Here is a 26,679-nt window from a genome sequence, read left to right as displayed (position 1 = left end):
AAAGGATTCATTCTTCAAAAAAGTACCTAGTTTACAAATTACTTTTGGGTTGTCTGGTCGTAATATCAAAATTAATCTAAATATAGACGGACGGTTTAAATAATACTTTGGCAAATAAATTATCTGTAAGTCATTAAGCTCACATTTGGACATTCAACCAAAATATGATGCTCATCTCCCACATGATTATCATCACAGAGACTGCAGATCCTCTATTTTCTGTTCAGCTCTTTATATCTTCCAGTGACTTTAAGAATTCTGGTGTTATTCACTCTAAAATTACAAATACCCTGTCTGTACTTTTGGTTTTAATGCATCAGATACCTCTCCAGTTTAAACTCGTTTAATTTCCACATTTGTATCACATGATGTCATACTTCTGACTGATCTTTCAGCCTCTTTTCCACAGTTTTAACCAGTTGATGTTGTTACACATTTGTGTGAGTCAGAGGTGAGACAAGCCACATTCATCCAGTATCTGCTTAAACTGCAAGACCCATGGTGACACATACACACACATATTATGCAGGCTGAGGAAACAGTTTACATTATTCGACTGAGTTAAGTTTCTATACCCTCTATCAGCCTCCCCCAGTAGCCAATGATTCTCGTTTTAACTGCAATACAGAGTGGATATCTTCCTAACTCCCCATTGAGCAGATTACTGCAGGTTGTCAGGATATATTTTAGAAATTTGAGATGTAGTAACCAGCTTGTCCAAAAGATCACGTGTGATATCTGCAGGTAAATCAAGTTTTCTACACTTACAAAGAATGGCTAACATTTCATGAGAAGCTTGCTTATGCAGCTCCTCGATGGCGGTCTTAAATGAACCATTATAATTCACGATGACCCTGAGATATTTAAAGCTATGAACAATCTCAAATTTTTCTCCATTACGCACAAATTATGCGTGGCTGTATGTGTTTGTATGAATACTAGTGCAAATGCAGCACCTTTAACCTCATAGAAATTCTGTAAGTGCAGTGGATTATTTAGTACTAGCTTAATGAAGTTTGAATTGTTTACTGGTTTTTGGTAATTGAAATAACTTGTTTATTTTTAGGTTTAAATGTCCTGAAAGAATGCCAGCACACTTGGATCTCAGATCTGAATTTGTACAACTGCAGAAGTAAAAGAAGTAAACTTGTAAAGTAAAATTGGAAGCAATTAAGTTTGGTTTGGAAAACACACTGATTAAAGTGTCAAAACATGTTCCCGCTCATTACAATTAAGTTTTATGAGCTTTTTAATTGTTTTCCTGGTGTCACACAGAACAAGTTTTTCCTCTCTTGCTTTAGACTTGTAATTGCATAACTCTTCTTTCTTTTCTTTTTTTCCCTCCCTGTCGTCTTTCAGGAAACAAAAGATGAATTTTGGCCAGCATTGGCTCCTCCCCATTCCTGCTCTCTCAAACACACACACTCACACTCTCCCTCCCCACCATCTCTTTTACACTCTCTTGCCCTCCTATAAATGCAGCAGTGCATTCGGTGTGTGTGTGCACGTGTTTTTTTTTTTCTCTTCAGTGACAGAGACAGAGGGAGAGACGGAAAGACAGAGAGATTTGCTGTAATAGAAAGTGAGAAAGGGAGGGGAGGGAGGTAGCTAGAGACGGCAGGGAGGGAGGGAGGGGTAAGACAGATAGAGAGAGCGGGCGGAAGGGAGGGGAGAGAGAGCGAGAGAGAGAAAAGAGGGGGAGCACATGTGTATGCTTGTCACTAAGGGGCTGGGAGAAGGACTAAGGGAAGCGAGGTAGCTGGCCACAGCCGCCATATGCTGACTGGATTCCTGTTCATGTCTGCTGTGTGAAGACTGTAGGTTTGTGTTGTGTGCTGGCCGGCCGGGGAACACACCATGGGAAGCTCACATCTCCTCAACAAAGGCATGCCTCTAGGTAAACAACTAGCACTCTGCTTTATGTGGGAACTGTCTGAGAGTGTGTGTGTGTGTGTGTGTGTGTGTGTGTGTGTGTGTGTATGTGTGTCTAATGTGTGTGTGCCAATATTTATGAACTCAGTGTACATTATTCTGCCTTCCTCTTCCCCTCCCCCTTCTCTCTCTTCCTCTCCCTTTTTCCGTCTCCTCCTCCTCCTCCTCTTCTTAATTCTCTCTCACTCTATTATCTTTTTTATCGCTCAGCCTTGCTCTGAATGGTTAGCCTTTTCTCTAGCTTCCCTGTGTGTGTGTGTGTGTGTGTGTGTGTGTGTGTGAAGCGGCAAATCTCAGCTATTGAAGGGCTGCTTGAACACCTCCATTTGTGGCGACAGAAATAGATCTCGCTCTCCTTCGAGGGCTAGCAAGGACATGACACATATTTCCCTTTTCATTGTGCTTCTTTTTACGGAGAGGGGTTGCCTTGACACACACACACAAATCACATGCACGCATACACACACACACACACACGCAAGAACTCAACTGACACACATATTCAAGTATACACATGCATGCACGCAGCCAAATTCACACGCAGGTGACAGATGCTACTTCTGATAGAGGCTGGAAAAGACTGTTCTAGAAAATGGGATCAAGGTAGGGCTGCTGAGGAATAAGAAGGGGGGAGTTTGGGTGTGGAGCAGGAGGAGGAGGAGGAGGAGGAGGAGGGTGTGAGGATAAATGATCATCCACCCTAAAGCTGAATCACATCTGTGGTCACCTAAATCTGGATTCGCGGATCCGTTCCTCCCAAAAGAAAACTGTAGAGATTGTAATCTGTGATGTCATCAACAGGCTGCGGGCAGTGTCTCTTGATGACATCAAAGATTAAAGTTGCAGCTCTGATCTTTATCCTCCAACCCCCCCCTCTTCTTTTTTTTTTTCTTTGGGAGTGATCTCCACATCCGCCCTAACTAATGCCCCAACAGCTCGAAGAATCCAATGAATCCAAGGTCACGGGGGATAACGACTACGAATTATGTCCCAGGGATGATTGCCCTTTTTAAGACGCCCATGCACAAATCACTGCCAATCAATAATAGTCAAACTCATCTGGTCATTGGATGTGTTTCGGCGCACAGCGGTGATCAGTGAACCTTTCAGAGCCGATTTAAAATCAGTTTATCGTCCCCGGGTGATTGATGGATGTGTTGATTCGTGTTTCGGAAAGGCAGGGGTGCTCTGATCCACGAGTGTCGAGTCACGTCTGATCTGATTAGAAAGGCCTCCATCACTGACACAGACACACACCAGTCACTCTCCCCTCCTTATGAACAACAGATCAGCTGGACAAAATACCAAAATGTGGTCTTATTGCTCAACTGGAGACTTGTCTGCATTATTCGACCCGTGTTATTTGAATTTATAGAGCAAGCTCACAGGCTGATTAACAGGTAAAGTGTACCGGGGTTGTGCCTAATAGCTGCAGGCAGTTTCCCACCAGGAGGCTCCATATAGACACTTCATTACGTCAAAGGACACACTCAAAGAAGCTGCTCATGTTGTGACACGCTGCCGACTACAAGTCATGAAACACATCTGCACGATGTGGACTAAATATACACTGTAACAGCAATGAACCTGCTTCATTGGATCAAATGAAAAAATAAAACTTTCCATTAGCTTTACATGTCTAAAACACTACAGATCTATTTTAAGAATGTTAAAGGAACAGTGTGTAGGGTTTAGTGGCATTTATCGGTGAGGGTTGCAGATTGCAACCAGCTGAAACTTCTCCCAGTTAGAATTCCTTCAGTGTTCACAAGGTTTTCACTGGGAGCCGGATTGTTCTTGTCTTCTCAAAAACAATCAGACCAGGGGCCTCTTTCTCAAACAGTGCGTAGGATCCATACTAAAAATGGTGTGCGCCTAAAAGCATTCGACAGTTTCTATAATCAGGTCTCAACCTCACTATCTGTGTCGCCGATTTCCTGTCTCCAAAATGTCCGTAAGTGTGGGTCAAAGTTTCTCCCATCAAGTCTGGTTTTATAGATCACATCTTTTGCACGAGAAGTGACGAACGCCTCTTTCAGGCCTCGTTTTGTGTGTACGCAATATTTATTCACGAGACCCCGGTGTTTAAAGATGGTGAAAACACTGGCTGAAGCAGTTTCACATTAAAAATCTGTGTTTCTCCAGTTGTGTTTGGCTTGCCACCAAGGGGCTGCTAACTACGGTGGCTGATGCTAAAAGGTGAATGACCCTAACAAGAGTCAGGGTTTGGTTTGTCTGTTCTGGGCTACTGTAGAAACATGGTGCAACATGGCTGACTCTGTATCTAGATTGAAACGGCTCATTTTGAGGTAACGAAAACACTGTGATTCTTATTTTCAGGTGACTACACACTAAAGAAAAGCCTCTAAATCCTTCACACTGGACATTTAAATAGAGCTCTCAGGTTTTTTAATACATCTGTACCTTCCATTATACACTGGTAAAAACAGATCTTTTATATAGCACTGCTCCCATTTTAATTTCAGCTACCTTCTCTATGAATGAGCATGTTGAGTTGAGCATTTTGATTGAAGCAGGGACTCATAAGCCTGACTACTGTATAAAAGAAAAAGACACCTAAGCAGGTATAATTGACAGCGCTTGGAAATCTATAAAGCATTAAGTGCTCTCTAAGAGACTGTGTGTGCTGACAACCATTGAAAGGGTTACTCTATTATATCTAATGCACACAAGAAAAAGCCTGAGCTTTGAGGGAAGCTGCAGTCAGAGATCTAGCAGCCGCTATTGAAAGGCTGGGTATTAAAAGGCATGACATGTGTGATGACTGTAAGCTAATATAATTAGTTATATTTAACTACCTGGAAACAACTTGTGCATTTTTATTGAGGAACATAATTCAAAAAAGGGAATGTAACTGAGAAGCATGGCAGTCTAGACAGGTGTCATCGTGTACAGGAAAACTGGTCTACAAGGTAACATCCCAAAACAACAATTAGTAGGAAGGCTGTAATTCAACTTTGTGAACGTGAAAGCATTGTTGTTACTAATTTAGATTTCAGCAGAGCCAGGTAAGAATGTTTAGAGACAACTGTAGCAGATACTCTGCAAGCTGTCACAGTTTGCTATGATGTCACACACAAATTAATATCCGTTGTCTGCGTTTAAAGGGCTTTTACTGTAATGCTTAATTCATTATTGTATCATAAACAGTGATTATTTAAAATCAACGGCTTGTTTATCACTAGAGATCTGAAAAAAAGGTGGTAAACTACATGTTGTACAGTTTGTACATGTGCTACTGACTGACTGACTGTGGATCAAAGGTGGGGGGGTGGGGGGGGTGGGGGGGGGGATACAGCATAGTATCGTGATATTTTTGTGCGGCAACATCGTATCGCCACACAGCTCCAAGTATCGATTTTTTCATTATATAAATTATCAATATGACAAATACAAATTAAACTTGTGAGATGAACAGACAGAAAACTTTATCTTATTAGATAAAACAGATGTTGTGATATTTTATCACAATACTCAGCATGTCGCAACATATTTAGAATCACAATAATATTGTATCATGATATCATATCATGGATCCTTAATCGAGAAATCTGTTTAAGTAATTTTTAAAGAAAAAACAAACAAACTAAAAAGCTTCTTAAATATGAGTATTATTAGTATTATTATTATTACTCCTCTATGACAATAAACTGAATATCTTTGGGTTGTGGACAAAACAAGACATGTGAGGACGTCATCTTGGCCTTTGGGAAACACTGATCGCCATTTTAATCCATTAGAAATCAATCGACATTCAAAATAATCATCAGTTGCAGCCCTATTACACAAAGATGAGTAAGTATCAAATAAATCCCATTTAGGCACACTGAATATTCTCAACCAGACACTCTCTTCACTCAGTAACAATAACAAACATTAATATTGACTAATAAATTAAATAAGTGTGTGAAACAAAACACATTTACCCACTCAAAGACCCCCTGTGGCTCCTTGGACGCCAGTTTGGGAACCCTTAATCTACACACAATAAATGCCTCAGAGCCTTAATAATCCATTGATGAGGCACATTTGTTCCAGAGCATCCAAACTGACCCCAATCCAATTGAACCTTCAAAGTGATTGTGACTTTCTTCTGCATATTAACAGTTAATCCAATATAGCAGGCTGACGGCCATACAATAATCCAGTTAAGGCTCATATTTAAATGCAGTGGTTCCTGCAGTGCGAGCATTGTTTAAGACTGTGGTTCTTAACCTCGTTGGTTCACGACAGCTTGCACATCTGCAGTGCCTAATGGTGACACCCATCACACAGGATATGCAGAGCGGCAAAGAGGTATTTTCCACTTTTCAGGTTGTTAAATTTGCATCAACATCAGAAGCATGAGAAGTATTATTTTTCCACAGTAAAAAACTGCTACAAAATCTAATGAAATAATGATTTCCGATAAAAATTATTTGTTTAATCATGTGGAAAGGCTGCAGAGTTTTTTTCCTGTGACCCTCATGGACTGTGAGTCAGTGCAGGATTGTGTGGGCGGCTGCTACCTGCACAGCTTTATCAATCTGTTACTATAAAGCTAAAAATTATGCTTTCAAAACCATAACTGTCTCTGTTCGCCCTCCGTCTGATAAAAAAGCAAGTGCAACAGCTTTAAAACTGGAGAGATCAGTAAATATGCACAGAGGTGAATTAACAGAGCAACTGGAACTATAATCTGCATATTTAAACTCTGACTCTGAATTAGTCGCCACGGCTAATCTGCTGCCAAACATCGTTGTTGGCGTTTCCTCAGTGTTTATCTCCTCGTCTGTTTTGCTGCTGGTGTCTTTAGCGCTGGGAGCAAAAAGCTGACAAACCGGAACTGGCTTGCTGATACAGTACCTGGAAATTAAGGCCTTGTATGTGTGTGTGTGTGTGTGTGTGTGTGTGTGTGAGAGAGAGAGAGACAGGGAGAAAAAGGGGACCTGCATGGTGATCACTTCTATGTGTAAGCACTTGTATGTGTCATATATCACTGCATATTAGTTGTGTCAACCTGCATGGATTGGTTTGCTGAGTATGCACCTGTATTTCTGGGTACGTGGGTGGGGCAGGGTGTGTGTGTGTGTGTGTGTGTGTGTGTGTGTGCGTGTGTGTGTGTGAGCATATAAAGGACGATAGAGACAATAAAGAATAAGAGGCTGCCTAACACTTTGTACCTGGACATTTAGGCGTTTTTTAAACATATTAAAACAGCGCTGATATAAAAACGTGGTATTTCTCATTGCTGGAGAGACGGACAAGACAGGGGAAAAAAAAGGCAAGGGAGATAGAGAAAGCCTGGGGACACCAGCCTGAAATGAGAGATGGAGATCTGAAAATGAATCAACAAGAGATGAAGGGATGGCGAGATCAACACTGAGGGGGTGACAGACGAGGATACGGGGGGCTTTTTCACCACGCCATGTTGCTGCATGCCAGAAGAGCCAGTGACATTATAAATCAGCCGTGCAGTGGTTGGTTGCTACAGTTGCAGGCTGCTGACTGATCACAGGTGCCGACAGCAGTGCTCTCCTCTCTGCTCTCTCGCACCGTGAAAAACACAAGCACCGTATCTGAAATGTGAGTGTGTCACAGTGCCGAGGTTCACTTTCAGTTCACTCGAGAAAAGAGGTTTAATTCAGGAAGCTTTGATCGTAATACATGTGAAAGGCCTCTGTGTTGAACTGAGAAGTGTTTATGGATGCCATGCTCAACAAAAATATATAAAGACGGTGTAAGGCAATTTAGTAATACTTTCATTATCGAATAATTTGCTTCTTGAAATTGAATTATTGAAAAACTGTGTGGTCTAAATGTCAGAAAATAGTCAAATAAAAAACACAACTACAATTTAAAATGAGTTCTTAGTCACACACTATAAGATTGTACAAAGACTGGGGATCTTGCAGGGTCAGTATTAGCAAAACTACAGCTAGATTTCTTTAGAGATAATTTCCTATCCAGCTCCGGACGGAAAATTGTACACCAAACTCCCTTTAAGAAACATGACAAATTAACTATTCTTAATGTGTCCACAAAAACACACAACTCTATACACACAAGACAAAAGGCGTCATATGTCGATGGTACTGTTGTCAATTCGGCATCAAAACTGAAAAGTTACGATAACTCCAAGCTTTAAGAAATGACTTTGACTCAACTTATTGTTTCAGCTCAACAGTTTTTTACATTCCAGTGTTTGTTAACCAAACTAGACCCACAGATGTTCTGGAAATGAAGCCCTTGCTCTCAGAGTGTGTGGTGTGACACACTGATGTCGTGGTTCTGTAGTGTCAGGCCTTGCAGCTTGTGTTTGGCAGATCCGTCTCTATCGAGGCTGGCAGACTTCCCAGTGACCTGCACATTTAAAACACATGAAAATCAACAATCTCTGACATCGTCTCTGCTGAATGACAGTCCGAAAGCATTGTCTTGTTCCTCTGGGATGTAAAATCCAGCTGTTCTCGTATGCCGGTCAGTGACAGCTGGATGCAGGCAGGCTGCAGGGCTTTCCCACTGGCTCGCCTGATTGAGTCCCAGCAGACACTGGCAGATGCTTTTTTCCATCTCTAAATGTCAGTCAAACGGCTTTGGCACCATTTTGGTCTGATTGCACATTTTCCGAGGGACGCAGTTCTTATATGGGGGGATGTGATTTAGCCTTAAGCACATATTGCAAAAGCAGAGTTGTTCCCATGCAGATGGTTATTGATTTTAGCAAACAATTATCATCAATAAAACTTCCTGTTTTTCAATTTTTGATGTTGCCTTGGCCGCAGATCACTACCTCTGCACTGCCTCCAAATGTTTACCAAATACAGAAGTGAATCTGAATCAAAGCGCAGCTGAAGAGAAACCCTGGATAGATGGCGAGAGTAGAGCTAGTGCTGAGGCCCCGTTGGCTGTCGAGAGGCCTGTTTGCACTGTGAAAGCTCCCAGCAGTCACCCAACCCCGGGGCAATGGAGGGGGGAGAGGGAGCGAGCGGAGTGGAGTATTGAATATAATGAGAGCGGGAGAGCAGAGATGGAAGAGGTTTCAGAGTTTGGGAACTGAGCAAAGTGAAGCAAATTATTTAATATAATGAAGAATTTAATGAGTGTTTAATGTGTCTAGAAAGCGAGAAAATACATTAAATAAAAGAGACGGGGAGATAACGGCCATTTGAATTTGTTTGATTTAGGAATAGAGAGAGTGCATTAATACTTACAGTGTTGTGTTGAGCTCTGTGTGTGTGTGAATGGATGTGTGTTTTATCATATACAGTACTACTCAGCAGTCAGTAGTGCTGGTCCTCCCAAGGTCATGCTCGGTGCTGGAATGAGAGCTATTTCCTCCCTCGCTCTGACCGAGTGTGAGCAACAGAAATGTCTGGAATCTGTGTTACTCTCCAAAATCGCCACTCTGCTGCACAACTGATTAGATTCACCAGATTCCCTCATTTTGTGCGCGCGAACATCGTGGCTATCTAATTACAAATGCCATCTCTGACTCACGCTTTATTCTCAAGTGTTTCTCCTCAAATGGAAGCTTAGAAAAGTCTGCAGGCTAAAATACTGTAGAGTGCAGCAGCTACAGGCGAGTGTGCTGCTTATGATTACATCTGAGTTACAATGACGGTTGTGTTGAAAGCCAGCGAGTACTTTTTGCTTGTTGCTGAATTCCAATTTCTCAGCTATGCACCATTGATTTTGTATTGATGTGTAAGTGCAATGGCCTCCAGGCAGATCCTATTATGGAAAGCTAATGTTTTACCAGCTCACAGAAGGCATTGTGAATGGGATTTGAGTTTCACCTTATTGGTCTTACTGCGCTGTGGGGGTTGCTCCATCAGATCAGGTTTCATGCTGTAATTTGCAGATGTAGATAAGAAGACGATGCAGAGATTGAGCGATGGATTGTTGGCTACCAGAGAGCTGTAAAAAACAATTGATGTTTATCATCCTTTGATTTTGTTTTAATAGTGAAAGCACACAGCGAGTGCTTTAATCTTCATACATTAAGGTTCAAGTTGTCAGTACTAAAAAACGCTTTAAGGCAGAAACCAGGATTTCAGACATTCAGCTCACACTGTAACCCTTTGCAAGGATACAATACAGGCACTTAAAGTATTTATAGATACATTTCTAATGTCTACCATACACTAGAAGACTCTGAAAATACATTTCAAAGACTAAAGTCTGACACCCTCTTACATCTAAAGACAATGTAAGTTTTTAGTCACACACTGTAAGATTTTGCAAAGACTAGGGATTTTGCAGGGTCACCATTCGCAAGACTACAACTAGATTCCTTTTGAGATTATTTCCCATACTGCTCCTGCTGAAAACATTACACCAAACAAGGAGACATGTCTCTTGAGACACAAGATAAAAGGTAGTCTTGTCAATCAGGGATCAATATAATCAATTACCAGCCTCTGTTGGTTTGCCGCATTATTTTAGTGGCAGGAGACCATAGGAATGAGAAGCGAACTGCTTCAAAAACTGAGATTTCTCATGAAAATAAGTGCTGGTTGGTGGATTAGATACACGCTGAATGAAACACAGACTACTGTTCACTCCACAATGATTTTACCGAAACACCAAGATGAGAAAAACACTGACTTAAGACAGCTTGGACTGAGTTTTATGACCACTTCACATCAAACGATCTAGATCACAGGAGTGTGCACCAACTGAGGTAAAACTCATGATTGTATTCCAACACTGGAAATTTGTCTGTCACCAAAATCGCTCGGTGTAAGGCCGCAATTAGTTGCTAATATGAGGATCAAATCTGTAACAAAAACTATAACAACAAAGCCCTGTTTCCACCAAACACTTTCAGTATGGTACCTTTGGAACCAAAAGTAACCCTTCAGACATGGTACCTAGACTCTAGTGTTTCCACCGCAATCAATACCCTTAAATGTGGGCGAGGTTGTTGTCACTCACTGCTCCGTCCAGCACTCACTGTATTTCCTCATCACCGGTGACACAGATGGAGGTCTGCACCTCATTTATCGTCCACAGAACGAGGTTGCACGCTGACATTTTCTGAACAAAATAAAACAGGCTGCAGTGAGAGTATCTCTCCATGGCATATCTAAAAATAGTGGGTTTGTACATTTAGTCCTTCTCAGGCAAGCTCAGGGGTTTGGTGTTGCCAGAGCCCACAGGAACGGCACTCCATAATGCTTTCTTTTCTCAGAGTGAGGACTGAGATATATGCCGTTCACATAACAAAATTATTATATATGAACACTTGAAGATCCACTCATTACTTGAAGTGTATGTCATATAAAAACTAAAGTGATGGTCAAACTTGTCACCATGAAATTTAAGGTGTGCTGATTGATTCACGACGTCAACTCATGCATTTAGTAACATTACAAGTTAACGTTCCACCTTAAAAGTTGCCGGCAGTCGGCCCAGTGAATTAAGTTATTTTTTCTCAGTCTACAGCTGCTGTTAGAGGCAACAAAACATCCTGTCATTTTACAGTTACAGTTTACTAATAAAACTCTCCACAGTATGAACAGTGGTTACATGAGCCTCAAAACCAGACACAGCTCAGCCCTGAGCAGAGTGACCGTCCTCTACTGACCAATCAACAGACTGCAGTGTTCACAGCTCCACCTTTTAGTACCAGATCTGTGTGCTAGGTACCCCAACAGAGGGGGGACCAAAAATGGGGACGGTACAGAACGGCTCCATTGGTACCATCCACAACTTTTCACAGTGGAAACGGAAAAAAAGCGTACCGACCTGAACTGAACTGAACTGAACCCTACTGTACTGCTTGGTGGAAACAGGCCTTAAGTAACCACCATATCCAGCCACAAATACTACAGGAAGCGCAAATATCAGTGTTGAATTCCTGCTCCTACACGTATGCACTAACAACATACTCCATGGTTACAGTAACATGGCTCTGTCTACTCTCCCACACTCTCCTCTACTGCTGTGTGAAACATGCAGGAGGAAGTATGTGCACACTGGTTTAAAAATAGCTCATAAGTATGTTATTTATGAAAATCTTTTTATAAAATTATTGGTGGGGTATCCTAAAAATATTCTCCTTAACAATCAACTGACCTTTCAAAATAAATAATAAAATGAATACAGATACGTCATTTCTGTTCTGAACGCAGACTCTGAATACCTCTATTACAGCCAAACCCTGAGCACACTGCAGCACACTGGAGCATGAAACAGATATGCATGTAAGCACTGTATACATTATTTCCTCATGCATGCACACTGGCTCACTTAACAACAAGAGAAAACCACTGAGAGTCAGTTCTTAAAAATATACCCCATTTTCAAGCCTGAGCTAAATCTGTTTAGATAAGAGTTTAGTTTTGAAGAGAAAGAGGAAGATCATTCATCTACATTTGACCTGGGGAAGTTTATAGCACATTTTTTTTCTCAGTACCTCACCGGCTTCTTCTTCGTGTTATTCATGCAGTTATACTTTAACATCCCCCAGGGAGGTGCCACACAGTCTTCACCTTCTGGTCAGTGAGCTGCACGATTGGAGCAGATATAAGGAAAAATACCCCCCAAAAATAGCAGCTAGTAACTGGCCAGATGTAGATGATTTGACATAATGTCCATACAACGATTTTTTTTATTCGTAAAAAAAATAGTGATATTTTAAACACTGATGCAAAACATGCAGCCTACAAACTCAGAAAAAAAGTGGTGTCTCCATTTAAAGTTTTGCACCAATGGTTTACATACAAGAAGAAATCAATCAAGTGTAGAGGAGACAGAGATGCAAATGTTTTTTTCACTGCACCTATTTTGAATGTTATCACTCAGTTAAATGGGTGTTATCATCAGTGGTTATCAGCCTAGAAGGAACCTGCTACATCCACCAGTAGGTTCAGAAACACCATTACAACCCATTAATCAACCTGTTATCAGCTGCCATCTGGAGCAGTTTCGTTAGGTTTCACGTTTGTTGAGGCATTTATAGGCTTGCAAATGTTCTTTTTCTAGGATTGCGAAGGACTGACTACTACTCTCTACCCTACTCTCCCTCTATCTGGCAAGTACACGTTGCCTTCGTTGGTTGGGTTGGTTAGGTTGGTTAGGTTTAGGCAAGAGGAGTAACATTGGTTAGGGCTGGGGTGAGAATGTCAGCGTAAGCCAATCAGAGGCAGGTCATGCCTTCCTAGAGACAAAATACATTTGCTTTAGGTTTAGGCGCTAACACAACAAGGTTAGTTTTAGAAAAACATCATGGTTTGGGTTAAAATAAGGATGTTTGTTACGTAAAGTAACGTGACAATTAAAATAAGTTTGTGTTTACATTTGTTTTAACACAGGACACCTGTCCCTAAAAAGTTCTTTTGACCTGTCTACTATCTGAATAAAGCAGTTTCATGTTACAAATCAGTGGTTGGCATCATGTAGAGAAGTGGCTCGCCCACAACATGCCATTGTGTGCCCGTTCCTTTTCTTTCATAAGTTAAAGCGTGCTCACCTTTTTCTGAACCTGACAATCAGGAGGTTTTTACCGTGAACTTGACTATCCGCAGAGGTCTCTTCCTTTCCAAAACAAACAAATCCAGTAATTATACTACTAAAAATACAGAATAACATAGTTTCACTTTATAAATCCATGTATTTCTGACGCAGTTTATCACTGCAGGCACCTAGACCACGGCTAGGCCAACACTTGCTGATGTGTGGTCACTTTTTTTCTTAGACAAGGTACGATCCAGAAGTTCAGGAGGTTTTCATCGGAAGCCGACTTATCCATAGAGGTCTCGTCCTCTTTAAAACAAACGGACCCGATGATTTAAACCACTAGAAACACTAAATAAAGTAGTTTCATGTTACAAATCAGTGCAACTCCGGCGCTGCTCATTGCAGTTAGACTTCTTACTACAATGGCTGACGCGAAAACATGAAAACGCTAATGGCCCTATGTGGAGCCAGTGTTTGGTTTGTCCGTTCTGGGCTACTGTAGAAACATGGCAGTGCAACATTACAATCTCCATAAACAAAGACCCGCTCCCTATGTTGACATAAACAGCTCATTTTAAGGTGAGGAGGACACAACAGTTATAATTTTCAGGTCATTATACACTAAAGAAAACAAGCTTATTATAGAATATTCTACTTCTTCCAGTACATTCCCCTGAACCCCATACATTGGACCATTAAGGTGATATACAGATGGTACTACACTGAAGGATCCGGGATTTAAACACAACACACAACGAATCACTGCCACAAGTCATTGAATTACTACTAATAAAATAATTGAGTGTTTAGTATCACAAAACATTGAGATACTCAAATGTATCGATATTTTCTAACAGCCCTTGTTAAAACCTCTTTTCTGTAAACTGTTTAAAGGCCTTATTGGAAAAATATGAACTCCCTAACTGAAGTAGAAATATTCAGTGGATAAAGGATGAGAAAACAGGTAAATTACAACACTTCATTACAAAAAAATCGACTGTAAAACACTAAAAACCAGAGATAAATGAAACATGCTGGTAGTCTGAGTGTGAGTCCTGCAGGGACTTGTCCCATTATTTATTTGGCTCATAGACCATTTAATGAAAGCTGTTGAGAGTAGAGTGTTTCTCAGTTTCCCTGCCCAGGTTTTCCAATCTAATTTGAGGGTCTGGAGCTGCCAAGCTTCTGTCCACAAGTCTGATTCTGGGGGATCGTTGGCATTCAGACTGCAGAATGCAGATTCTGAAATGACTGGTTTAATGATTCAGCTACTTTCTCATGTTAGCCCATGCAACTGGAAAACAGTCTCAAACTGAGGGAACGGCAATAGTGTATTCATCTGAGTCGCAAAAAAAGTTTTAGGGGGATTTTTTTTTTGAGTGAAATGACGGAGGTGGTTGCTTATACGAGATGTCAGCCTCCACGTCTCAGATGGAGAAGAGTCAGGAATGAGTGATGGGTACAGTCGGCATCAGCAATAACAGCCCAACTCTGCACTTATTCCATCTACAGTGTTTTAGAGAGCTGTCAAAACTTTGCAATGTCAAAGGGACCCAATTACACACACTGCCTCAGATTTCCCTCTGAATCTACAGTACAGGCCAAAAGTTTGGACACACCTTCTCATTCAATGCGTTTTCTTTATTTTCATGACTATTTACATTGTAGATTCTCACTGAAGGCATCAAAACTATGAATGAACACATGTGGAGTTATGTACTTAACAAAAAAAGGTGAAATAACTGAAAACATGTTTTATATTCTAGTTTCTTCAAAATAGCCACCCTTTGCTCTGATTACTGCTTTGCACACTCTTGGCATTCTCTCCATGAGCTTCAAGAGGTAGTCACCTGAAATGGTTTTCACTTCACAGGTGTGCCTTATCAGGGTTAATTAGTGGAATTTCTTGCTTTATCAATGGGGTTGGGACCATCAGTTGTGTTGTGCAGAAGTCAGGTTAATACACAGCCGACAGCCCTATTGGACAACTGTTAAAATTCATATTATGGCAAGAACCAATCAGCTAACTAAAGAAAAACGAGTGGCCATCATTACTTTAAGAAATGAAGGTCAGTCAGTCCGGAAAATTGCAAAAACTTTAAATGTGTCCCCAAGTGGAGTCGCAAAAACCATCAAGCGCTACAACGAAACTGGCACACATGAGGACTGACCCAGGAAAGGAAGACCAAGAGTCACCTCTGCTTCTGAGGATAAGTTCATCCGAGTCACCAGCCTCAGAAATCGCAAGTTAACAGCAGCTCAGATCAGAGACCAGATGAATGCCACACAGAGTTCTAGCAGCAGACCCATCTCTAGAACAACTGTTAAGAGGAGACTGCGCGAATCAGGCCTTCATGGTCAAATAGCTGCTAGGAAACCACTGCTAAGGAGAGGCAACAAGCAGAAGAGATTTGTTTGGGCCAAGAAACACAAGGAATGGACAGTAGCTGATTGGTTCTTGCCATAATATGAATTTTAACAGTTGTCCAATAGGGCTGTCGGCTGTGTATTAACCTGACTTCTGCACAACACAACTGATGGTCCCAACCCCATTGATAAAGCAAGAAATTCCACTAATTAACCCTGATAAGGCACACCTGTGAAGTGAAAACCATTTCAGGTGACTACCTCTTGAAGCTCATGGAGAGAATGCCAAGAGTGTGCAAAGCAGTAATCAGAGCAAAGGGTGGCTATTTTGAAGAAACTAGAATATAAAACATGTTTTCAGTTATTTCACCTTTTTTTGTTAAGTACATAACTCCACATGTGTTCATTCATAGTTTTGATGCCTTCAGTGAGAATCTACAATGTAAATAGTCATGAAAATAAAGAAAATGCATTGAATGAGAAGGTGTGTCCAAACTTTTGGCCTGTACTGTACATCTGTCTGTCTTTTAGATGTCTTCGTTCTCTGTCGGTGTGTCTATCAGTAACCCTTCAGTTACCTGAAAGGAGAGACAAACCGAGAGATCCGAGCAGACTGCAGAGGGAGGAAATAGTCAAGCAGAACTAATGAATGCAACTCCCATCGACCACTGCTCTTGTTAAACCCTGAACAACGGCCCAGTAGTGAGGTTGTCGGGCTTATCTGCCTTTTTAAATGCCACTTATCCTCCTGTAAGGCCTGGCAGCACTCTCAGGGTAATGGCTTCATCTGAGGAGATGATTTAATAAAACATCCTTCAGAATGGTTGAAAGGGTTCACTCTGAATGACAGATTTCAAGTCCTGGCTGTCTCTCGTGACACAGATCTTACTACTTCTTATGAAGTGCTCTCCTTCCTTACCCACCTGTCCCTGTCTTTTATCATTTTCAGTTTCATTTTGAGGGATTTTAAGCTGGGAAATCCCTCTTTTCTTTTTCTTTTTTTTTGCATGGTTGTAAATTTCAAGGTTCCCACACATTTTCATGGACACATTTCCAAACGGAACTGTATAGTACTATTCACTTCAATAGGCAGTCTACAAACATACAGCAGTATGTCAAGCACCAAATGAGCTCTGGTGCTTGAATAGGTTCCTTTCAGGATTCTTAAAACCTTGGTGCTATCTAGCAAACCAGCCCGCGTTTCCACCAGTTTTGAGTTGAACCATTGTTATCAAGGATGTGTCATCAACAGAGGCCGTTGCACAATGCACAACGGAAGTAAACAGTGGGAGCAAGGCAAGGTTATTTATACAGCACATTTCTGCAACAAGGCAATTCAAAGCGCTTACATAAAACATCAAGAGCATGAAAACATGTGCAAAAGAAACACACTATACTGCCATTAAAGCACTAAATAAAATTCTAAACAAGACTAAGATGGGTATACAATACAAAAATAAAGGTTGCAGTAGTAGCAAAATTGTGGATCACATTGATTACATTTGTTCTTGTAATACTATCGACCAACTATTAATGAAACCACTGCACGCTCTTTCATTTCTGATGATCCTTCATGTGACTGCTCCACTGTTGCCTTTTCCATCCTCCCTTTCTAACCTGTAGAATATGACTACTGTCGTCACGGTTCGCAATTCAAGTCAAGGAAAATCTGCTATTTTTTGGTTCCAGCTAAAGACCAACTTTTCAGGTTCTGAATCAGGATTAAAAATTAGGTATGGGAACCAAAGTGGAACCGGTTATGTGTTGGATGAACCTTCGACTAGCATGCTTTACTGTCAGAGCAGTTAAAAACAACACCAAAGTGCACACTAGCGCTCGGAGTGACGACTGAACGTCCAAACATTTTGATTAGCACTGGAGCACTTTTATTGTTTTATCTTTTATTCTCTGGTTATGTTTTATTTGGTATGTTGTCTGTGGTGTCTGAAACTGTGTCAAGGGATGCCTTTTACTTTCAACTGCAAACCAAATTTGCCTATAGGTACAAATAATGTAACCTGAACCTGAACCTGAAGGCTGCCAATATCAATCGCTCAATCTCAGTAATGTGGTACAATTTAAAAATAGTATGTGGGACGTAGGTATGGAAACTTTGGGATTTATGACCCTACATGTTGACTCACATTATTTTTCTTGCCCCACTTGCCCGGCGTTATTCAAATGTATCAGATTCAAACTCTATTCAAACATAATTCAATCTGGCTGAGGCACAGAGGGAGAGACAAACACAGGGAGAAAATAAAGAAACGTATGTGATGGTAAAGAAAACGTCAAGCTTTTTTGCATCGATAATGGAACTACATTACGTCAACAGCTACAGACAATAAATTTGCAGTTCTGTTTAATTACATTGAAGGTTGTTCACAAAGATTACTGTAACAATTAATTTCATTACACAACAAAAATTCTACGACTTTTCCAAAACGTTCAAGTTTTTTACCTGTCCTATGACTTTCCCAGTCCTTGAAAACTAGATTGTGGGATGCCATGACTTTTTCAGGTTTTCCATGACTGTGGGAACTCTGAAATTAAGTCTCACTGTCAACCGAGATTTGCTACATGAGAAAAGGTTGAGACATAATTTTCAGCTTGCTATATTGTAGGCAACTGGACTTGCTTGAGTCTCTTGAAGACATTTCGCCTCTCATCCAAGAGTCTTCTACAGTTCTAATGGACTGGTGCGAAGTCACAGGTCGTAGGCCACCTCCTCTGTTACAACACCACTTATCACCCACCTACAATGCAGTCTTGAGATCCGTTCCCAAACGACTTAACACCCATTCTCACCTGGACCCATGTAACCCTAACGACACACTAGGTGGTGGGTCAATGACTCACATGTGACCTCAACGACTTTGTAAAGGTTCACACCCACACAGAGTTTAAATCCTGTGACTCCACAGCAGTCTGTTAGAACTGAAGAAGCTCCTTGGATGAGAGGTGAAACGTCTTCAAGAAACTCAAGCAAGTCCAGTTGCCTATGATATAGCACTTAAGATCACCATGACCTGGATGACTGAGAATCTCAACCGCCAATTTTCAGCTTCAGACTGCATGGTCAGTTGTTTTCTGATCAAGATTGCCAGTTTTTTTCCAAGCAACTGGCTCCCAAAAGTCACTCTCAGTGGTCCACAGGAATGAGCACTTAAAGTCTCCATCAATATATGAGAGCATAATTAAATATATAAATAATTAAATAATCATGGTGTTTTTTGCCTCCTGATTTTCAATTCTGTGGGGATATTCTGATTGTCTGAGGGCACTTTAATGTGCATGTGCAGCCACCTAATCACCTTATCCATTTTCCCGATTACTGCCTGTTTCAAAAAGTCTGCAAACTAAATCAAAATGTCAGTATTAATTAAACCGAAACAAAAACATCTTTAAGAGTAATGGGGAGAAAAACGGCTGTGAAACACGACTACTTCAGACAGCTGCTTTCTCCACGCTTACTGTCACTGTTGTCATAGCAACTGCATTAGTCTGGAGCAGAGACATTATGGGATGCAGATAAAGCAGGACCCCATTTGTACCCAGGAGCAGCAGCATATCTTTAGTTCAAGATTTCATAACAGTAAACAAATGGTGGAAGATTTGACCCTGTGAATTAACATATGCCTGAAGGGTCTAATAATAATAAATTACATTTCTTCCCGGTACAAGACTTCTAAGTTCTCTGACGGAGATTGTTGTGGTGCAGGTGTTTCATCCCAGCAATAACAACTTACACTGGTTAAATGTAATTCTACACTGCCTCTGACAATGACGACTATTTTCTGTCCATGTTACTCCTATTCTTTTGCGTTCTGCTTATCTGACGCTTTCCTGTCTTTTCTTCTGTGTAGGCATCAGGCCACCCATTATGAACGGGCCCATGCACCCGCGTCCCCTGGTGGCGCTGTTGGACGGGCGTGACTGCACTGTGGAGATGCCCATCCTGAAAGACGTAGCAACTGTGGCTTTCTGTGACGCTCAGTCCACACAGGAGATCCACGAGAAGGTAACAGGCTTAACTGGATCACCCACACAACCACACACTGTCAGTAAGATCATATCCTGGGAGTATTTTCATTTGATGTAATCTAACTGAAAAGATTATACAAACTAAGGTAAGAGATTCAGCAAGCAGTTCAATGAAGCTTTTTGCTGTAATAGATAAATTTATGTAGAGATAGATGGTCTTTATGAAAATAAAAATAATCTGGAACAGGAATTGAATATGTTTTACGTTTTTCGAGTGCAGCAGCATCAGTTTGCATGAAACAAACAAAGGTACAAGTGGGTGTTCAACATGAGCAGCAGTGCTCATCACAGCTGAATAGACAGAGAAAAGAGCACCACCTCCAAATATCCAAGGCTGACACAAAAAACAACAACCACTAGAGCTGCAGCCTGCTCATTTAAATTATTAGATTTAAATCATTTGTAGTTTTCTATTAGAAATACATCATTAACATATTGGAAGTGTAATAAGTCTCCCATGCTCCTCTCTGGGGACATTTGGGATGTGTGTATCTTGGTTTACAAGTCAGCATAGAACACACGGTTGTGTTTGCTCTATCAATAACAGCTTAATCCAAGCTCAACTTCAGTGCACAAATTTAGATTTGGAATCAAGCTGAAAGTTTTACAGAAGCCTTTAAACCATCTCCTCAGAAATCTTTGATGCCACAGATGTTACGGTCTTGTTTTCACTAAGAATATTTAACCATCAACCAAACAAACATCATTCTGATTACACTATTATTTAAATTAAAGGCTGCAAATCTATCAGTGTTCACCAGTCCCTTCTTTCCTCTTAAACAATATATTCAACCAACATTTTGAGAAACTAGTCAAGTCTGATAAGGAAAAAATGACTATTTACTGTGTTCGTATCACTGAGTTGGAAAATCTGTTCCCATCAGCCTCCCAGTTTAAGTCTAAGCTGGACATGTCAGGCATTTCTGACTGCAATAATATCTAAATGCAAAACAACTGAAATTACAGTAGCTAACTGAGAGTAATTAAATGACATGGCTATGAGGCAGTGTTGTAGTCGAGACCATCTAAACCAAGACCAGAGCGTGTAGAGATCAAGACTTTGAGAGGTTGAGATCAAGTCAAGACCAGACCAGTGCGAGTCACACACTGCATGACACTCTTATGATAAAATGTGAAATATGCACACCACAGGCACGCCTCAAATTAATCTCCTTTTCATTCACCTCCTTTATTGCCATTCTGTATATCTGTGTGTGTGTGTGTGTGTGTGTGTGTGTGTGTAAGTGCACCATGAGAAATGTCTTGATAAAATAATGAAAAGGCATTGTGGAGGTGAATTTTATGTGTGGGAATTTTACTGTTTTCTATGAGCAAACCAAAACAAACTGATCTGAAATCAACATAACCATCTTATTTAACGCTGCTTTTTTGGCCAGGCAATTTAATATCTGTACAGGTGTGGTCTTGAAATAAAATCCCACCTCCTCTTTGTCAGAGACCGAGAAAAGACCGAGTAAAAATGCAGTTGAGCCCAAGACAAAACTAAGACCTTCAAAAGTGATCTTGAGACCAAGACTGATCTCAATTACTACAACCCTGATACAAAGAGAGCTGTGGGTTTAACCATGGGCCCTTTTTACACAGAGATCACACGATAGAGCCGCTACAAAATCCCTTCCTTATGCCGCCTTTGCATTTTTACACAGCACCAAACGACTGCAGCATTGCTACACTCCAGTGTGTGATTTTAGACAGCATGCTGGCATTGCAGAATCAAAAGAGGCCTGACACGTAACACGACAGTGTCCACATCTAGTGTGACATAACACATGCGAGTCGACAGGGCTTTATAAACAATAACAATGGCAAAACATGGCAATAACAATCATTTACTTTTGCTTTTATATGGTGGCTGATCTCATCCTCTGATAGGAGGGTAAGGAGCTCCTGAATCTCATTGTTTTAACAATTTACAGCCACTGTTCTTCTCCTTTGAGTTAGCCACTAACTGCTAACAGCTACTTTGTAAATCTTATGCTGTGGGTCGCATGCATGCGTCACCAAAACGTCACACCTGTCCTGCCCATGTTCTCATCCCGCCGGCTGTCCTGTTTATACAGACTCAATTTTGGCACTGTTACTACAGGCGAAACCTCTTCCTGCATCTGTCCTTTCAAATTAAAGCACTGTACTATAGCCTGTTTACCTGAAATCCTGAGTGCAAAGCTGATCTTCTTCCTGGTGCTGTTTATAAGTGTGTAGGCCTATCGTCCATGGGACAGATGTAAAGCTCTGGGTGGCCCTGCACCAAAATGATCAACTTTTCCGTATTTACCACAGACTGATATTTATGAGAAGGAAGAGAAGGGAAAGATATCTGTCGGCTGTGATTGATTGGTCCTCGTTAAATGACGTGGTGCGCGCTGCTGCATTCTCAAAGTTGAACTCGGTTTATCTCGGAGTGTAGCTGTCATGCCCTGAAAAATAGGCACCTTTGAGTGCACCTAACGTGTCTACATTGAAAACAATAATTTTGAGGGCGTAAAAAACACGGCATGTGTACAGCCCCTAACACTGCAATATCTCTGCCTTGAACAGGCAGTGTAGAGTGGGCTTCAGTCTAATGACATAACGTGAGTGCAATATTAGCACCTCATCATTCATCATAAAGAAATTCCCTGAGGTTGCCACATTAGGGCAACACTGGCTGTGCATTGAGGACATGCAAAACTTTAATACTAGTTGCAAAAATGCAAATCACAAATCAAAAACATCAAAAGAACGAAAAAGAAGTTAAGAAAATTAAAGAAGAGAGCAAACTTCAAATGTGGGTCAAGCTCGGATCTTGCCACAGCCACTATGGATTGTAAATGGGTTTGTATGTCTGGCAGGGTTACGTCTCATTCTGGGTGTCTGCCAGGCACACTCTCTCTGTGAGCGAGCTCAGTAGGCCACAGCGTGGGAGAAACAGATGGCTCTCCCTCACTCACTATCTATCTCTTGCTCTCTCTGTCTCTGGCTCTCTAGTAAGCAGCCACCTCATTGTGTAATTAAAAGGGCTTCTTTATTGTAATTGAACCGCATGTCATTTTCATCCTCTCTCACACATGAGGGGGACGGCTGCCAACGTCGGGAAAAAGATTGTGAGATTAACTGAGAACCAATTAAAAGGTGACTGAACCGGTTTCCACACACAGCCTCATACACACATCCATCCTATTAGAGATTCAGTTTATCTGCTTTTCAGTCAAAATATTTCATTTTTCAATTAAAACAATGAGCCGTGGTCCTGATTAGGAGCTGGTGAGAATCCCACGTGAGTCAGATTCCTGCTGATATCAGGCAGTTTCCTTCGATGCAGAGACACCTTATCTTGATTCCTGTGGTTGTGAAAGCTTAGTTTCCATGGTAATATTCAGGAAAAGCAGCCATTCCACGCTGGCAGGGATATTAAAAAAACAGGATGTGAGAATGAAATAAACAGCATAACCTGGACAAAAACCCCGACTGAGACACTGAGTTTATGGAAAAACTGTGACTGTGAACTCAGTGAACTCTGGTGGTTGACACTGAAAGTAATTCCTACAGAGTCACGCTTGACTTGTGCTCACACCTACACAAACACATGCTGATGACTTGACCTTTACATTTTGTCCATATGTACTGTATGTACTCAAAGCACTATCCTGATATTCTGCAGACACTTTAATGTGTTTTATTCCTGAGTGTGTAACCACAGACGTAAAGTAAGGCTGCACACAGATATGTAGCATACACACAAACACATATTGTTATATATCTATGACTTAAATAACTCAAACTGTGTGTCTACAGGTGCTGAACGAAGCTGTAGGAGCTCTGATGTACCACACCATCACCCTGATGCGAGAAGACCTGGAAAAGTTTAAAGCTCTGCGCATCATCGTCCGCATCGGCAGTGGCTATGACAACATTGACATCAAGTCTGCCGGGGAACTGGGTGAGAATAGACACACACACAGGAAGTGAGAGTTTGTACTGGTCACGTGCTGCTGTTAAAATGTCAATAACATTAACACTCTTTACGTGTTAAGGCCATAAACACCATCCATTATCACCACCGTTCATCCGTCTATCTGTGGTAGATCATTTGCTCCCAGGCATGTTTAGCCACATATGACTTTCAATTACTCCCCGTTTAACTCCAGAGCTACTGATAGCCCCATTTCACAGCGAGCTGCCAGCTATTTATTTGTTCCAGAGCCAAGCTGAGAGTGCACGCTGGGCTGGTTAACTGGCACACCTAAATAGAAAAGAGCCATTGTTGATGTCACTGGTTGAACCGCTTCCTTCATTAACAAACAAAAATGTCTGCTGTGGAAAAAAGGCCTTAATTCTAACTGTTGTGATCGCACTGATTGCCTGTATTGATTTGCATGAACAAGCTAAAAGAAACAAATACACAGGTTTGTTGTCGACTGAATTTACTCATTAATGAACAGTCATGGTGGAAGAATCTTTCAATTAATTAAAAGTAGTCACTCGACTACCTCAGTGTAAAAATACTCTGTCATAAGTAAAAGTCCTGCAATTAAAATCAATGTACTGCTTTTAAAATAAAGGAAAACATTAGAGGTGAATTTTGCTTCCAGACCATGTTTTCTTTCAGACTAATGCAAAGACAGACTGTGCCACATGTTTATTTTAGTCCATGTTTCTGTTCTGGAAATGTATGCAAATAGTGCGTATTTAATTAGATCATGTGTCATTTGCATATTTAACCTCCTGATATTCTCAGAACCCATCGGCTATATTCGGTGTCTGACTTCCAGCAGACAGCGATACAGCCTCTGAGGGGAGACCCCCGATTTTTTAGCATTCCGGTTTGATTTGGGCGGAGGAGGCGAATTTCCGTTTCTGACTTCCATTTATATATAAGTAAATATGCTGAATCATTGCAATGGATTCAGAGTTTGCAGTGACGCCAATTATGTTCCGCCTCGTTAGTTCACCGCACGGACCGTTTAACCTGGCAACAACTGCAACCGGCTCAAACTTGATTGGTCAATATCACGCAGACTACAAACAGCCTACAACCAGAAACCAGGGCTCTTCCACTCTTCTTCCAGAGGCAAGATCTCCAGGGTTTGCCTACAGACTCTACATTCACTGAATGTAGAGTCTGTGTATAGAGACTAACCTCCTGAGACCTGAACTTTTGTTTGGTATGCAGTTTTAATTTCTCCTTGCTACTTGGCCAAGAAGTATAAAAAGCTACAAGTAGATGTATATTGAAGGTGCAACGCTGCCCCAGAGGATTACATAGTAGCCTGTTTCCACGGCTGCTGTCTGTAGCGCTCTCACTCAGTACTGGACACATTTCAAAACTTGTTGTTCCCATTAGCCACTTAAACCCTGTCTCCACCAAACACTTTCAGTATGGTACCTTTGGAACCAAAAGTAACCCTTCAGAAATGGTAGCTAGACTCTAGTGTTTCCACTGCAAACAGTACCCTTAAATGTGGGCGGGGTTGTTGTCACTCACTGCTCCGTCCAGCACTCGCTGTATTTCCTCCTTTATCAGTCTGCACCTCGTTTATCTTCCACAGAACGAGGCTGCCCGCCGACATTTTCAGAACAAAATAATGCAGTGAGAGTCTCTCTTCATGGGATATTTAAAAATAGCGGGTTTGTGCATTTAGTGCTTCTCAGGCAAGCTCAGGGGTTTAGTGTTGCTGTAGCCCACAGGAACTACTGTATGCTCCACTATGCTTTTTTTTCTCTGAGTGAGGATTAGAGGATCCACTCATTACTAAAAGTGTATGCCATATAAAAACTAATGGAATGGTCAAAGTTGTCACAGTGAAATTTAAGGTGTGTTGATGGATTCACGTCGTCAACTCATGCATTAAGTAACATTACAAGTAAATGCTCCATCTTAAAAGTCGCTGGCAGTCACAGCTCCACCTTTTAGTACCAGATCTGTGTGCTAGGTACCCCAACAGATGGGGGGACCAAAAATGGCGACATTACGGAACAGGCACAGTGGAAACAGGAAAAAAGTGTACCGAACTGGACCGCACTACTTGGTGGAAACGGGGCTTTAGACACAAAAATATGGGAAATAGTGTCCAGGTTGAAAAATACCAAAGTACAGTACTTGACTGAATGTATTTAGTTACATTCCACCACTGCTCAACAGCTTATCTGACCACAGTGCAAATCTCCCCCCAAGAGTTTTCTTCTCGGTATTGCCATGTTTGCAACAAGTCAGTAATATTTGTATTAAAAAAGTGAAGTGAGTAAATCTTTCTATTAAAATTGCAACAGCAGGAGCTTTACTAACGCTCCCTATCTTCTCCCACCAAAAGGCTCTGCAATTTGAAAGTTGCCGGTAGTGTTTGTAGAGAAAATTGCTGACACCATACCTTAAGTCTGCACTTCTCCACCAAAATAGCTTTTTACCAAACTTCATCAAATGGCCCCCAAAAAGCTATTACTAATCCTTATCTGCTTTCTGGTCCAACAGGCATAGCTGTGTGTAATATGCCGGCAGCCTCAGTGGAGGAGACGGCAGACTCCACGCTGTGTCACATCCTCACCTTGTACCGACGCACCACTTGGCTGCACCAGGTTTGTGTCCTTGTGTGGCTGATAAAGGGACTGAGATGAATTGGATTTAATGAACTATCTCTGAATGTGTTGGCTAGAGGTGTACATTCAGTTAACACAATTTTAGCTTCGACAGTTACTGATAATTATCTACTGACAAAACAGCCAAATTAAAACATTTCATTTTCTTTAGAATGTTGCTGTATTTGAAAGACGTTGATGTAAGATGTAGAAGGTACAGTAAAATGATTTGTTCCTCAAATCAGTTATAAGTAACTAGTTAGACTATTTTATAATCGTGATGTCTGATATCTAAAA

The 26,679-nt window shown here is 41.2% G+C and overlaps 1 protein-coding gene across 2 annotated transcripts in view; it reads left to right on the top strand.

The window, feature by feature from the left end:
* Nucleotides 1-1,642: 1,642 nt before the first annotated feature.
* LOC117261262 (C-terminal-binding protein 1) overlaps nucleotides 1,643-26,679 on the top strand; it is a 36,316-nt gene continuing 11,279 nt past the window's right edge. For both annotated transcript variants that reach the window (XM_033633606.2, XM_078169490.1), the window contains exons 1-4: nucleotides 1,643-1,897; nucleotides 19,632-19,786; nucleotides 23,605-23,749; nucleotides 26,279-26,382. In XM_033633606.2, the coding sequence (XP_033489497.1) occupies nucleotides 1,858-1,897; nucleotides 19,632-19,786; nucleotides 23,605-23,749; nucleotides 26,279-26,382 (444 nt within the window). In that variant the 5' untranslated portion in view covers nucleotides 1,643-1,857. The remainder of the gene's footprint in view (nucleotides 1,898-19,631; nucleotides 19,787-23,604; nucleotides 23,750-26,278; nucleotides 26,383-26,679) is intronic.

The sequence above is a fragment of the Epinephelus lanceolatus genome, chromosome 7 (assembly GCF_041903045.1).
Source record: "Epinephelus lanceolatus isolate andai-2023 chromosome 7, ASM4190304v1, whole genome shotgun sequence".
In the NCBI taxonomy this organism is placed as follows: Eukaryota; Metazoa; Chordata; class Actinopteri; order Perciformes; family Serranidae; genus Epinephelus; species Epinephelus lanceolatus.
The sequence above is the reverse complement of the archived record's forward strand: the minus strand, read 5'-3'. Positions and strand labels throughout refer to the sequence as shown.